At 60.7% G+C, this 13052-nt stretch overlaps 1 protein-coding gene across 1 annotated transcript; it reads right to left on the reverse strand.

Annotated features, from left to right (window-relative positions):
- Positions 1-843: 843 nt before the first annotated feature.
- Positions 844-9202, reverse strand: NLRP6 (NLR family pyrin domain containing 6). Its single transcript, XM_065882508.1, is given in 15 exon segments — positions 844-1251; positions 3118-3231; positions 3337-3416; positions 3543-3670; positions 4113-4251; positions 4254-4279; positions 4358-4487; positions 4490-4509; positions 5548-5637; positions 6506-7046; positions 7049-7150; positions 7153-7389; positions 7392-8240; positions 8515-8553; positions 8800-9202. Coding segments are annotated over 15 exon segments (3306 nt in total).
- Between the last annotated feature and the right edge of the window lie 3850 nt (positions 9203-13052).

A 13052-nucleotide genomic window follows, 5' to 3' on the forward strand; every position in this document is an offset into this window, starting at 1 on the left:
GGGGTGGGGAGGGGAAGACAGGGCAACTTGCACACCCCACTCAGGGCCGCCGAGGACAGTTCCAAAGCTGCCGGCGGGGAGTGGAGTCACCTCTAAGCCCCAGGTGCCCTGTCTGGGAAGCGACAGCTGCACAGGCGCCGCCAGCTCCTGCCAGCCCAGGAGGCCCGTCCAGCTGAAGGCCTCACAAAGTGGCCTCTCAGGGCTTCCTTTTCTTTGGGAGTCGGCATCCTCTCGATGGGACCTCTGTCGGGTCTCCCACTCACTTGGAACAATGGTGGAGGGGAGGGGGAGGTCAGGCAGTGGCTACCTGTGTTAGTGTCCAGGACAAAGGTCTTGGTCAGCTGCTCTCCTGATCCTGCAGGGGCCTCCAGCTGGACGTTGAGGGGACTGGGCAGAATGGCCCGGTGCGTATCCCCCCAAGCCCCATTGTACACTCCGCTCACATGCAGTGTCTCGTGATACACGCGTGTGCCCAAGTAGGCATTGGTCACGGTGGCCAAGAGCCGGGGGTCACTGGGCAGAGAATGGGCAGTGAATCTGGTGGCGTCCTTGCCAGCATCCTCCATGAAAAGGTTGGCTCAGCGGAGGGGCCTGCAAAAGGGGGAGTCAGAGGCCCCCACCATTGGTTGGGCCTCCCTTTTCTGTAAACCCCGAAGCTTGCCTTGGAACCTGGTTAATGCCCCCACGGGTGGAGGGACGTGTGTGACCCACCTGGGCAGCCCCGACTGTCCAGAACCCCACTCTCAAGCCACCCCAGGAAACACCCTCAACCCTCAGAGACCCTCGCCCCCAATACTGATCTCCAGGGACACAGCAGAGGCCCCGGATTCCCACCTTAGGGCCTCAGTCCCTTCCAGCTCTCTCCGGGCGCACCGCCTCGAAGCCGTCCGGCTGGCGGGAAGGAGGAGGCCTCAGCCGGCGGGCCTCACCCTCCAGGAGGCCGGCTGGGTACGGGGTGGGGTGCCGGCAGCAGCTGGGGGTTGGGGGGTAGGCGGGCCGTCGGGCGCGTCCCTGGGGCTCGCCGCAGCCCAGAAGCGTCCCTCGGCTCCAGCGGGTGGGCGCCGGCCCGGACGGAGAAGTAGTCTTGTCACCGGAAGGCCCCGCGGTCCCCGCCCCAGGGCGCGCAGCGCGGGCCGGATGGAACGTCCCCACCCCCGGGGCGGGCGGGGCGCGCCGCCTCGAGCAGTCGTGCGTGCGAGGCCGCGAGGAGGCCAGCTCCAACTCTGCCTTGAGTCTTCTCCAAGGGTGGAACTGAGAGGGACGGGGTTTCGGCTTAGGTGTCCCTTCTCTTGCCGCCGGGTCCTGCCTCTCTCCCTGAACCCCCGTCCGCCCCGGAGAGGTGAGGCAGGTCCCCCTCCTGGAGCCCCGCCTTCCTTTGTCCCCGCCCCAATTTCTGGCTCTCCCCAGCCTCCTCTCTCAGCCTGTCTACCCACTTGCCCCCTGCCCCGCTGGAGGCTCCAGGCCCTGGGGCTGTCTGGACCTCGTCTCTCTGGCCCTGGTCTGACCCGAATGACTGTGCTCTGACCACTCGCCCAGCCAGAGACACTCGGATTCAACGTGTCCCTGAAACCTGCCCTTGCCGTGGCCTGCCCAGCACAGGCCATGGTGACTTTGCCCATCCCGCTGCTCAGGCCCGCTGTCCCCACACCTACATCCACCGGCGCGTCCCCCTTCCAGGGCGTGCCCGCTCTCACCGTCCACCCTCAGTCCAGGCCGTGCTCCTGGGTTAGTGCAGTCCTTGCTCTGGCCCCACAGCCCTTGTCAGCAGACCCAGAGCCACATCTATCCCAGGAGTGGTCAAGTTCTCACAGCCTGCAGTGGTGCCCACCTCACTGTCAGGACAAGCCACCCAGGGCCCCCTCCCCACCCTCAGTCCCTCCCCCATCCCGCTGCTGCCACCCTGGCTTCCTGGCTGCTTCTGCACCATTCCAAGCGTGCTCCCTGTTATGGGTGGAATGTGACCCCCCAAACCCATCCATTGAATTCTAATCCCCAGTGTGATGGTATTTGGAGGTGGGGCCTTTGGGACGTAATTAGGTCACGAGCTGTCAAGAACGGGATTTCTGCCCTTATAAGAGGCCCGAGAGCTCGCCCTCTCTCTACCCTGTGAGAACACAGCCAGAAGACAGCCATCTGCAGGGAGAGGCTCCTCACCAGACACCAAGTTGACTGGCATCTTAACCTTGGACATCCCAGCCTCCAGAACTACGAGAAATAAACTTATCTTGTTGACAAGCCACCCGGTGTATGGTATTTTGTTATAGCAGCAGCCAACCAAGACAGGCCCCTTTGCGGCCTTTACACTTGCCATCCCACTGCCTTTTCTTCAGGACATCCTTAGGGTTGGTCCCTCCCTTCCTTCCGTTTTCAAATGCCTCGTCCACAACCAGATGTTCCCAGACTACTTACATGTAAGAGGAAACCGCTGGCTCCATCCCCCCAGCCCCCCTGCTTTCCCTTCTTCCTCGAAGGCCAGCTCCAGGAGGGCAGGGATTTTTGGTCTGTTCTGTGGAATGAATAACTGGATTATGGAAGGGAATTTGGGGAAGTGGAGGGGCTGACTGGGGTCCCAGAAGCTGGCCAAGTCCAGCAGGGTTGGGCAGAGAAGACTTCAGGATTCGGGGGCTGTCAGTCGCTGGCCCTGCCCATGGAGACCAAGCCTCACGTCAGAGCTTCCTGCATCAGGGTGTTCCCCTGAGCTCACCCAGGAAACGGGGGCTGCAACCCTGTCCCACTGAGATGGGCTGGGGACCAAAGGAAAGAGTATGAATACCTGTTAGGATGCCTGGCTAAGTGCAACAGAAACCGACGAAAACAAATGCCACGGAGAATTTATCACCAGCGCACGGGGCGCTGCCCACCACGTGCGCCGTCACAGCTCCCGTCCGGAGCAGGGGCTACTGCTCCTGCCCACTCCCCTCTGGCCTGTTCCTGAAGTCCTCAGACAGCGAGCGGACACCTCTGGGCTCACCACACAGCCTCGGGGATGGCTTCACTCCTAATGCTGAGACCCAAACTCCTGAGGAGGGAGGGTGATCCACCTGCCTTCAGCCAAGGGCCAGCCCCTGCTTGATGCCCTATGGCTGGAGCCGAGTAGTGGGCTCTGGGTGCCCATACTGTGCGTGGGCACGGGATCAGCAAACGGGTCATCCTGCACCAGGTAAAGGCCAACACACTGTAGGTCCTCAATTCCCGGGGGCGCTCAGCGTCACCCTTGTTGCTGAGGGGCGCCTGCAATGGGAGGGCTGGAGGGTCCCAGGAGAGGAGCGTGGGTGGGGCAGCAGTGGGGTTGGGGGAGGGGACCCCCTCCTCCTGGTGGGGAGGACAGAGACATACCTGTCCCCAGGGTGTGGGGAGGTCTCGGGGGCTGTCCAGGAGCAGGTAAGGGGCCGTGTCTGTCTGGGTCTCCCATCTGCCTGTCCAGGGCCCCTCAGGCTCAAAAGAGTTGCCCACAGCAGAGAGCACCAACCTCTTGCCCTTGGAGTGGGGAGGGCTACTCCGTAGGGCTGACTAGAGCCCTCCCCCAGGGCCTCAGGGGTCACTGCCGAGCCCTTTGTGAGGCTGGGGGTCGCTGTCCAACGCTGGGTGGGTGACGGCCAGTCCCACCTTTGCTGTCCCCACGGCCCGCAGCTCCTGCAGTGACCGCTCGCTCAGCTCCACGGAGGTTAGACTGTAGCCGTCTGCAGAGGACAGAAGTGGAGCTGGTGGGGGAAGGAGGCCAGGGCTCGGGGAGGCAGCGACGGGGAGCTGTTGACCTGGGTTATGCCAAAGGCACACAGGGACGGGAGGCGGCCACTAAGGGGACTGTCAGAGGCTGGGGGAGTGGGTAGGGACTAGGGGCCAGAGCCTTCGGGGGAGTAAAAGCGTGCCGGTCCAGACTGTGGCCATGTGCACCAGACACTAGATGGACATTTGGTCTGGCGGAGTGGTTGAAGCCCAGGGCTGGGGCCAGGGATTTAGGGGGTGGGTCTCCAGGGGCTGAGTCTCAGCAGGGTCCCTCGGGAGGGCCCTGGGCGGGACTCCTCTGTGAGGTCTGGGGGAAGCCCCTGGCGCCCACCCCAAGCCAGGGTGGAGAGGCTGTGTTCCCGCACCTTTCCCGGCGCTGCCCCCACCTGAGGCTTTGCAGGCGGCACCCTGGGAGCTGCAGGACGGCACACAAGTGGGTCGCCATAGTCCCCGACAGCTGGCAGCCACTGAGGTCAAGGGTAGTCAGCGCTGGGCTCTGCTGGAGCAGGCCAAACACATACTGGGAGCCTCCTGGAGGCCCAGCTGCTGCACCCTAGCGGGCAGTGCTGACCGCAGGAGCTGCTATGGGAGCCCCTGTCTCCCCCTTGGTCCCTTCCAGGCCGGCCCTCACCTGAGTGTCTGCAGCCTGCACTGGGGTCAGGCCAGGCCCTCACTCAGCGCATGCAGGCCGGCCTCGCTGAGCCAGCTGTGGAAGAGGCCCAGCTCCGTCAGGGCCTCAGAGAGGTCTCTGCAGACCACGTCGGCAGTTTGCAGCGGGACAGCCTGTGGTCAGGAGGTACATGGGTCCCCAGCTGTGCAAGCTGCCCACTCCCTGGGGGCTGAGGTTCAGTCTGCAGACGTGCTGGCCGCACACCTGCCTCCCTGGGCCCCACAGAGCTTCTCCTGCCCTTTGTCACATGTGTGTCCCTGCTGGACTGCACTCCCCTCTTCCCTCAGGGCATTTTCCACCAGCTTCTGGATGAGCCAATAAGAGACCTCGTTCTTAATACGTCTAACTCCATGTAATCACCCGCCAAGTGCAGGTGGGCTGAGCTTATTTAGTTAGCTGGGCATCATAAACAATGCTGCGAGGAACATCTTCATGCACTTAGCCGGGCAGCAGAACTAATGGGCCAAGTGCGCTGATCACTGTTTCGGCTCCTGATGTTTATGCCAAGTTACCCTGGGTCACCATTGACACAGGACTGTGCCTGTTTCACCACATGCCCCTTCGGTACTAGTTCCTACAGCCTTTCTTACTTTCTGCTTACTTGGTGGTGGTGAACAGTCATTGGAACGATTATGTACTAAGTACTGCCTCATTAATTCTCACATCAACCTTCTGAGGTGGAAGCTACTGGCTCCACTTCCCAGGGGAGGAAACTGAAGCTCAGACCGCAGACTGGCCTCAGAGCTCGCGCCCTGAACGCCTTCCACATCTGCTTGTAAGAATCCAGAGGGACCGCCCAGCATTTCACAATAGCACTGAGCAGCCTTCCTTGGGGAGAAAAATACAGTCGTCTGGCCTTCTTTATCCCTCCCCCAGGATGCTCAGCTGTACTCTGCTTCCCACTCAGACTGGGGCCAAGCCCACCGTCCTAACTAGCACCTAAGCTGGTGCTGGAGCCCTGCCCCCATCCCCTCTTCCCTCCTCTGTCCTGTGTGGGCAGAGCCTGTCGACCCCAGCAAGGGACACCAGAGGCCACAGGTTCTCAGCCTGTCCTCTCAGCCATCCCCAGAAAGGGCCACACCTCTGTCCCTGCCCAGGGTGTCCTGCTCTGCATCCCTTCCAGGGGAAGGGCTGGGGGCATGTTCACTCACATCAGGGTGTTCAGACCACACTGTCGGTCGGTCCACTCACAGAGTGGATGCAGTGGGGAGCCCGGGGGTTTTCTCATGGTGGTTCGAGAGCTACTAAGAGAGAAAGGAAGGTGAAGGCCCCAGCCCCTTCCAATCCCTCACTCCCGCAAAGGACTCCTTCCTACGGTCCTGAGGTATCGGAGCTGCTTCTGCCTCACCCACAAGCTGGGCCAGGACCCTCCTCCCTCTTCAGCCCAAGCCCAGAGTGAAACCACTCAACTGTGGCCACAAGCGCCTCCCACTGAAGCTGTCTATGCGAGTGCCATGGAGACACGTCACCTGCACACACCAGGTGGGCCTGTCCTCGCACCTGCAGTGGGCATCCCCAGCCCCAGCCCCGTCAGCGTCCTGCCGTTCGTTCTCCCAACAGATGCTGAGCACCTGAGTCAGGTGCTGGGTTGGAATTAACTGTACAGAAACAACGGCACGAGCTTTGCCCCTGGAGGAGCAGAGGGTCTGGTGGAGGAGCTGGGTACGGGCAGATGTCGTGGCACACGGTGGTCAGTGGGGCATTTCTGAGGCCAAAATGGTCTCAGGCCAGCTGGGATGGTTTGGAGAGGCTTTGAGGATAGGCAGTGAACAGTATTCTGGGTGGAGGGAACAGTAGAAGCAAAGGCTCAGGGCACAGAGGGCGTGGTATAGGCCAGGACTTATGAGAAGGCATCGTGGTGGGTGGGGGGAGTGCTGGGAGGGTTGCCTCGGATGTGGGTGCTGCGGTGCGGGGCATGGTGAGGACACCCTGGGAGCTGCCTTGCAAGGAGGTGGGAAAACCAGCCTGAAGTCGTGCCTCTCCTCTGGGGAGCAGGCGTCAGGTCTGGACACACTCCCCAGGCCCAGGTGGACACTTCAGTGCATAAGATGCACACACGCCGCACACAGAGGGCCTGCAGAAGAGGGCCGTCCTGCTCTGGGGACTCACGAGCTGCCTCCCAGGCTGCCCTGTAGCCGCTTCATCAGGCCCTTCTTTTTCTTCTCCTGGGCAGTGGCCAGTCTGCAGCTAACCAGCTGCAGGGCCTGCCCCGCCGGGCAGCACGGCACGCAGTAGCTCAGGACGGCCAGGTCCATTCTGCTGAAGTGCACTCACTCCAGTGCCAGCTCACGGAGGCCGCGCAGGGCCTGGTGCACAAGGGCGCCCTCCTGCGTCTCGTACCGGCAGTACAGCAGCTCCAGCAGGTCGCTGAGCTCTTCGCCCTCCTCCTCCTCTGACTCCCCAGCGCCCCGGAGCGCTTGGCTCCCCTCGGTCCCCTCTGGCGCCGCCCTAGGGCAGCCCTGGCCCTGATCCTGCACCCACCTCAGGACTTCCTGCTTCCCGCGCTCTGAAACCGCGCAGCCGAAGTGGTGCTCGATGTCGCGCATCCTCTCTGTGTTCAGTAGCCCGAAAAGGAAGCGCGTAGTGAGCGCGAGGTGGCCACGCGGCTCCGGGTGCCCCCGCAGAAGTGCTCCTACGCCGCCAGCAGGTGTCTGGGGAGCCCTTCGTCCTCCAGCAGGTAGGACAGCACGGCTAAGAATTCCAGACGGTCGATGAACCGGTAGGTGACCTCGGTTTCCAGCACGCCTGTCACATCTTCTTGCTGAGAAACTGCGCCTGGACTTTGGAGCCGCAAAGCTCCAGTCGTTCCAGGTCCTTCTCAGAGACCTGCGCCCTGCCCCCGAGGACGCCTTCGCAGGCCAGGTGACACAGCTTGTGCAGCTCTTCCTGCAGGCGAGGTCGGTCGGCCGCGGGCGCCGAGCTCAGGACGCTGCCGATGAAAAGCAGGTACATGGACGTGGTGGTCTTGGAGGTGCGCGACAGGTCAGGACCTGGAGCAGCTGGCGCAGAACGGGGCACACGGTCCAGCACACGGCGAAGCACAGCGAGAACAGCGTCTCATTCTCCTTCGCGCAGCGGTAGGCACGCTCCGCCCTCCACTCGTCCTGGAAGAACCTGTAGAAGTACTTCTTGTCCTTGTCGGAGGGGCCGCGCACCTCGGCGCGCTGCGGGGAGCACAGGCGGCTCTGCAGACTCCCGGGGGCGGCGGCGCGCGCGGTCACCAGCACGCGGGCCGTGGGCAGCAGCGCCTTGCTCGGCAGGCCGCCCAGCATCCGCGCGCCGCTCGCGGCCTCAAGGGGGTCTGTGCAGGGCGCGGCCTCGGCGGGCCCTGGCGCCGGCAATTCGTCCACGCCGTCCAGAATGGACAGCAGCCGCGTGGACTGCGCTAGCATCTGCCGCACGGGCGCGTTGCGGTCGGGGTACTGGTCCGGGGTCAGGTCGGCCAGGCTGCACGTGCGCGGTCGCTCCAGCACCTCGCGGCAAGACACAAAGAAGGCGAAGTCCACCTGGCCGTGGTACAGCTTGCCCGCCGCCCAGTCGTACAGGATTTTCCTGGCCGCCATGGTCTTGCCGATGCCCGCCGGGCCCTGCAGCACCACGGTCGGCGGTCTCTGGCCCTCCCCGTCGCGGCAGAGCAGGCGGTTGAAGGTGTGGGTATCGGATCGCCGAGCGCGCTCCGGCTCCGGCTCTTCCGCGGGCCCCACAGCCACGTGCTCCAGGGCAGCGCTATCGGGCGCGATGGGCAGTTTGCTGAAGCGCTCGCTCATCTTCACGGAGCGAGCGTCCCTCTCCTTCACCTTGGCGTGCTGCCGCAGCACGTGCTCTCGGTATTTCTTCTTGTACTCTTGGGGGCAGGGAAGGGCCGGACAGAGGAGAGGGGAACAGGGGGTCGAGGAGGAGGCGGGCTGTGTCAGCCGACTCTCAGGGGCCTGTTGCCCTCTCCGCCGGGCTCAGACCTCAGTTTCCCCTGTTGCACCACAGTCCCCCTCCCATCCGCGCTCCTCCCTGGGACCAGCTGTCAGGAACCTCCGAGTGACTTCGAGGACACTCGTACTCCAAACCCAGGGCTCAAGGCCCGGACAGCTCGGGGCCTGCGCCTCCCGCCGAGAGAGACCTACCGGACACGGAGAGCAGCGCCTAGGAGCTGAGGCCGAGCCCTGGAAGGGAGGACTGCGGTGAGGCCCCGCCGACTGTGCGGTGCGCGGCGGGGCGCAATCAGGGGTCGGGGCCACCCGCAGGATCGGAGCCCTGGGGCCCGCGAATTTGTGGACGAAGCGCGCCCAGGCCGGGAGCGCCCCGGGGCTTTTCTGGGGAAGTGGAAGGATGGAGGCCTGTGGCCAGGATCTGCCCAGGCGGGAGGGAACGGAGGGCGGGGACCCTGGCGAGCCCCACCCCGCGCTCACTCCGCAGCCGCTGCTCCTTGAGCAGCGCCGCCACATCGCGCACGCCCGCCCTCTTCAGGGTCTTTCGCGCCGCGTCCAGCCTGCGCTCCGGCCCGTCGAAATGGATCAGGTGCTCCGCGAGGTCCACGGCGTCCGCGCCCTCCAGCCGCCCCCACGGTTTGCGGAGGCCGTGCAGCGGCGCGTCCCGCAGCTTGTGGCGGAAGCGCTTCAACCGCTCCTGGCTTAGGTCTTCGAGCGCAGCCAGGAGCACCTCCCGGGCGGCGGCAGCGCGGGCCTCCGTGCTGAGGGCGGGCGCACGGGGTTGGCACGCATGCCGTGCCCCGGTGACCCCGGCCCCTCCCCGCCGCTCCGGACCCCAGCCCCGGGCGCCCACGAGCGGCAGGGGCTTAGACGCGGCCCCCATCTATCCAGGTGGCTCCAGGCCAACGCTCGATAGCGCTCTACCGGGAGGGTCGTCCTCTCCTCCCAGCACCCCTACCGAGGACTTCGCTCCAAGGCGTTCCAAAGCTTTGGGTGGGCACTGGCCGCCGCTGACCCCAGAGTCAGGGGGTGACTTCCTGCTCCGCACCTACCTTTCTGCTCATTCTTTTCCACGCATCCAGGTCAAACGTCCAAGATAAGATGCCTACCAGGGCCTGTGCTCTCCCCTTTCCTCCTTTTCCCTCCTTTCCCTCCGTTCTCTTCCCCAGGAGCCCGGAGCAGTTGGCCTCAGCAGGGAGCTGGACTCACCACCTGGTCCAGGCTGTGTTCCGGAATTGCCCAGGGCATCCGTGCTCACTGGACCCTTTGGTGAGGCCCAGCCTGAGGGCCTTGCACCAGAGGCAGAGACTGAGCCCCTGGTGGGGGACAGACTCCACAGATGCCCTCTGGAGGGATGGAGTCCCTAGAATACTGAGGCTGGGGGACAGCGGGGGAAGGACGTGTGAAGGACACGGGGCGTGAAGCCCCAGGAAGGCAGCAGGGGGAGGTGGAGGACCCAGAGGGCTGAGGCCAGCCGCACTCACCCAGAGCGGGAGCCTCTGGCTGGTCTCCAGAGTCTGGCCCCGAGGTCTAGCACTGAGGGGCAGAGGTGGGGATCAGAGAGGCGACCCCTCCCTAGCCTGGCTGGAGCCATAGCCTGGGGGCATTGTCCGGCCCCGTCCGTGCCGCAGACCCAGGTGCTCTAGCTCGGCCAGCGCTGGGATGTCTGTCCCACAGTCACCAAGCTCCCAAACTCAGGCACTGTGGCACCTTCGCACGACCGGTGTTTAAGAGCTCTGCTCAGTGACCTTTGGTTTTCTACTGTTCCTTTATTCAGTTCACGTTCTCTAAGAACCCATGGGGTGTGGCAGCGAGGCATGGTTGTGAGAGGTAACTGCAGAGCAAGGTGGGCTGTATGGAGGAGGTGGCTGGCTCAGAACAAGACCTTAAACTTTAAGGCCTCAAGATTGGTGAAATTCTGAAGGCAGAGGTGAGCGAGGGCTTCCTAGGTAGAGGGGGCAAAGGAGGGACATGCACAGTGTCACGGGAAAGGAAGGCTGTCACCCAGGAGCCAGGAGAAAATGGGACAGGGAAGTGCTCTGTGGCCTCCCAGACCTGGCTTAAGCAGGCTGATGAGAAGAGCTTTGGACATGAGGCATGTGTATGACTGATGGGTGACCACGTGGGACCCCAGGAATGCGGGTTTCTACTGACAGTGTCTGCCTGTGTGTAATGTGGGTGTGTGTGTATGTCTGTGTCTGTTGGTGTGGCCACCCTAATACTGTGTTTGTGTAAATGTATCTATGGTAGGCTATATAATAGTCCCCAAAGATATCAGCTCCTAGTTCCTGGAACTTGTGAATGTTCCCTGAAATGTCAAAAGGGGCTTTGCAGGTGTGGTTAAATTCAGGATCTTGAGATGGGGAGATTATCCTGCATAGTTATTATTGAATGTCATCACAAGTGTCATAGGATGGAGACAGAGGGCGCTTTGGCACACAGGCAGAAGGCAGTGTGACACTGAGGCAAGAGGCCAGGCTGCTGGCTTTGAGGATAGAGGAAGGGGCCACGAGGCAAGGAGCACAAGGAACACAGCCCTAGAAGCTGGAGATTCAGCTGGAGAAGGAAGACATTCTCCCCTGGGGCCTCCAGAGGGAGAGCGGCTGAGCCATCACCTGGGCCTCAGCCCAGTGAAGCTGACTTTGGACTTCTGCCCTCCACGACTGTGAGAATATATGTATGTTGTTTTCAGCCGCCGCGTTTGTAGTAATGGCTAAGCAGCCACGGGAAACGAACACAGCATGTCTCTGAGTGCGCATTTCTGTGAGTGTGTCTGCAAGAACGGGGCTGCGGCATCAGCACTGCCTTTCAGGCTCCACAGGTCATCCCTGTGTTCAGTCCTGCTTCCTTCAGGAGCCTTGAGAGCTGTCCTTGGGGAGGGAACCCAGAGTCCTGGGAGCCTCTGTTCTGCTGCCCCTTCCCCAGGAGGAAAGTGTCCACAGAGGTTCCCATTCTACCTAGGAGCTTTGTTTCTATTTAAGACAGACAGTCCCCACCTCTCCCCGAGGAAGGCGCAGGGAGAAGGGGAAGGCTCTGTTTATCCGCACTCACACCTCCCCCAGGGCGCCCTCTTCGCTCTTTCCTGCTCCTAAACTCCTGCTGCTGCCCTCCACATGGGCAGCCTCCCGGGCACAGAGCAGGATGGGTGACAGGAGAGCCTGGAGGACACACTGCCAGCACACTTCCCGGTGGGAGGGGCACGCTGTGCTTTTTAAAGAACGTGAACAAGTCTCTCTTGTTCCCACAGAGGCCTGAGAGGACGGAGCCGTGTGCCTGCCTGGTGTGTTGGAGCAGCCCCACCTGGGCTAGGCCCAGAGCAGGGACGAGGCCCTCCCTCCAGACCACAGTGTGGGCAGCGCCCAGCAAAGCAGAGGGGGCTTTGCCAGGGAAAGCAGCAGCCTGGACCGCAAAAGCAGATGTTTTAGAACTCAGCTGTGGACAGAATCTGGCCCTGCACAGCGCTGGGCCATCACGGGGCCCCTGGCCACAGCCCCATCCTGAAGACCCAGGGCGGCCCTCACTGATCCCCTCATTGAGCCCTGAGATGCTACACAGACAGATTTCGCACACAGGCCACGGCTCTGTTTCTCCTAAATGCACATTCACTTTTCTCTCTCCACAGTATGAATTCTTTTTTTTTTTTTTTTTTTTGCGGTGCGCGGGCCTCTCACTGCCGTGGCCTCTCCCTTTGCGGAGCACAGGCTCCGGACGCGCAGGCTCAGTGGCCATGGCTCACGGGCCCAGCCGCTCCGCGGCACGTGGGATCTTCCCGGACCAGGGCACGAACCCGCGTCCCCTGCATTGGCAGGCGGACTCTCAACCACGGCGCCACCAGGGAAGCCCTGTATATTTATTTTATATAAAATTGTATATAAACGTATGTATATAAACATATGTAAACACACACTGTATGTAAACGCATGTATATAAACATATGTAAACACACACTGTATGTAAACATATGTATATAAACATATGTAAACACACACACTGTATATAAACATATGTATATAAACATGTAAACACACACTGTATATAAACGTATGTAAACACACACACTGTATGTAAACATATGTATATAAACATGTAAACACACACACTATGTAAACGTATGTATATAAACATATGTAAACACACACTGCATATAAACGTATGTATATAAACATATGTAAACACACACTGTATGTAAACGCATGTATATAAACATATGTAAACACACACTGTATGTAAACGTATGTATATAAACATACGTAAACACACACACTGTATGTAAACGTATGTATATAAACATACGTAAACACACTGTATGTAAACGTATGTATATAAACATACGTAAACACACTGTATGTAAACGTATGTATATAAACATATGTAAACACACTGTATGTAAACGTATGTATATAAACATATGTAAACACACACTGTATGTAAACGTATGTATATAAACATACGTAAACACACACTGTATGTAAACGTATGTATATAAACATACGTAAACACACACACACACGCCCCACGGGAAAGTACTTTATAACCGAGAGTGCAGCGCTCATCTGCAGTTTCTTTTGCCTTTATTCTTACGACTCCACTCATGTTTTAAAAATATTATGTATTTATTTATTGTTTGCTGTGTCTGGTCTTGGTTGCGGCGTGAGGGCTCCTCACTGCGGCGCGGCAGCTTCTCTCTAGTTGTGGCACCCAGGCTCAGCAATTACGGCACGTGGGCTTAGTTG

The sequence above is a fragment of the Phocoena phocoena genome, chromosome 8 (assembly GCF_963924675.1).
Source record: "Phocoena phocoena chromosome 8, mPhoPho1.1, whole genome shotgun sequence".
Taxonomy (NCBI): Eukaryota; Metazoa; Chordata; class Mammalia; order Artiodactyla; family Phocoenidae; genus Phocoena; species Phocoena phocoena.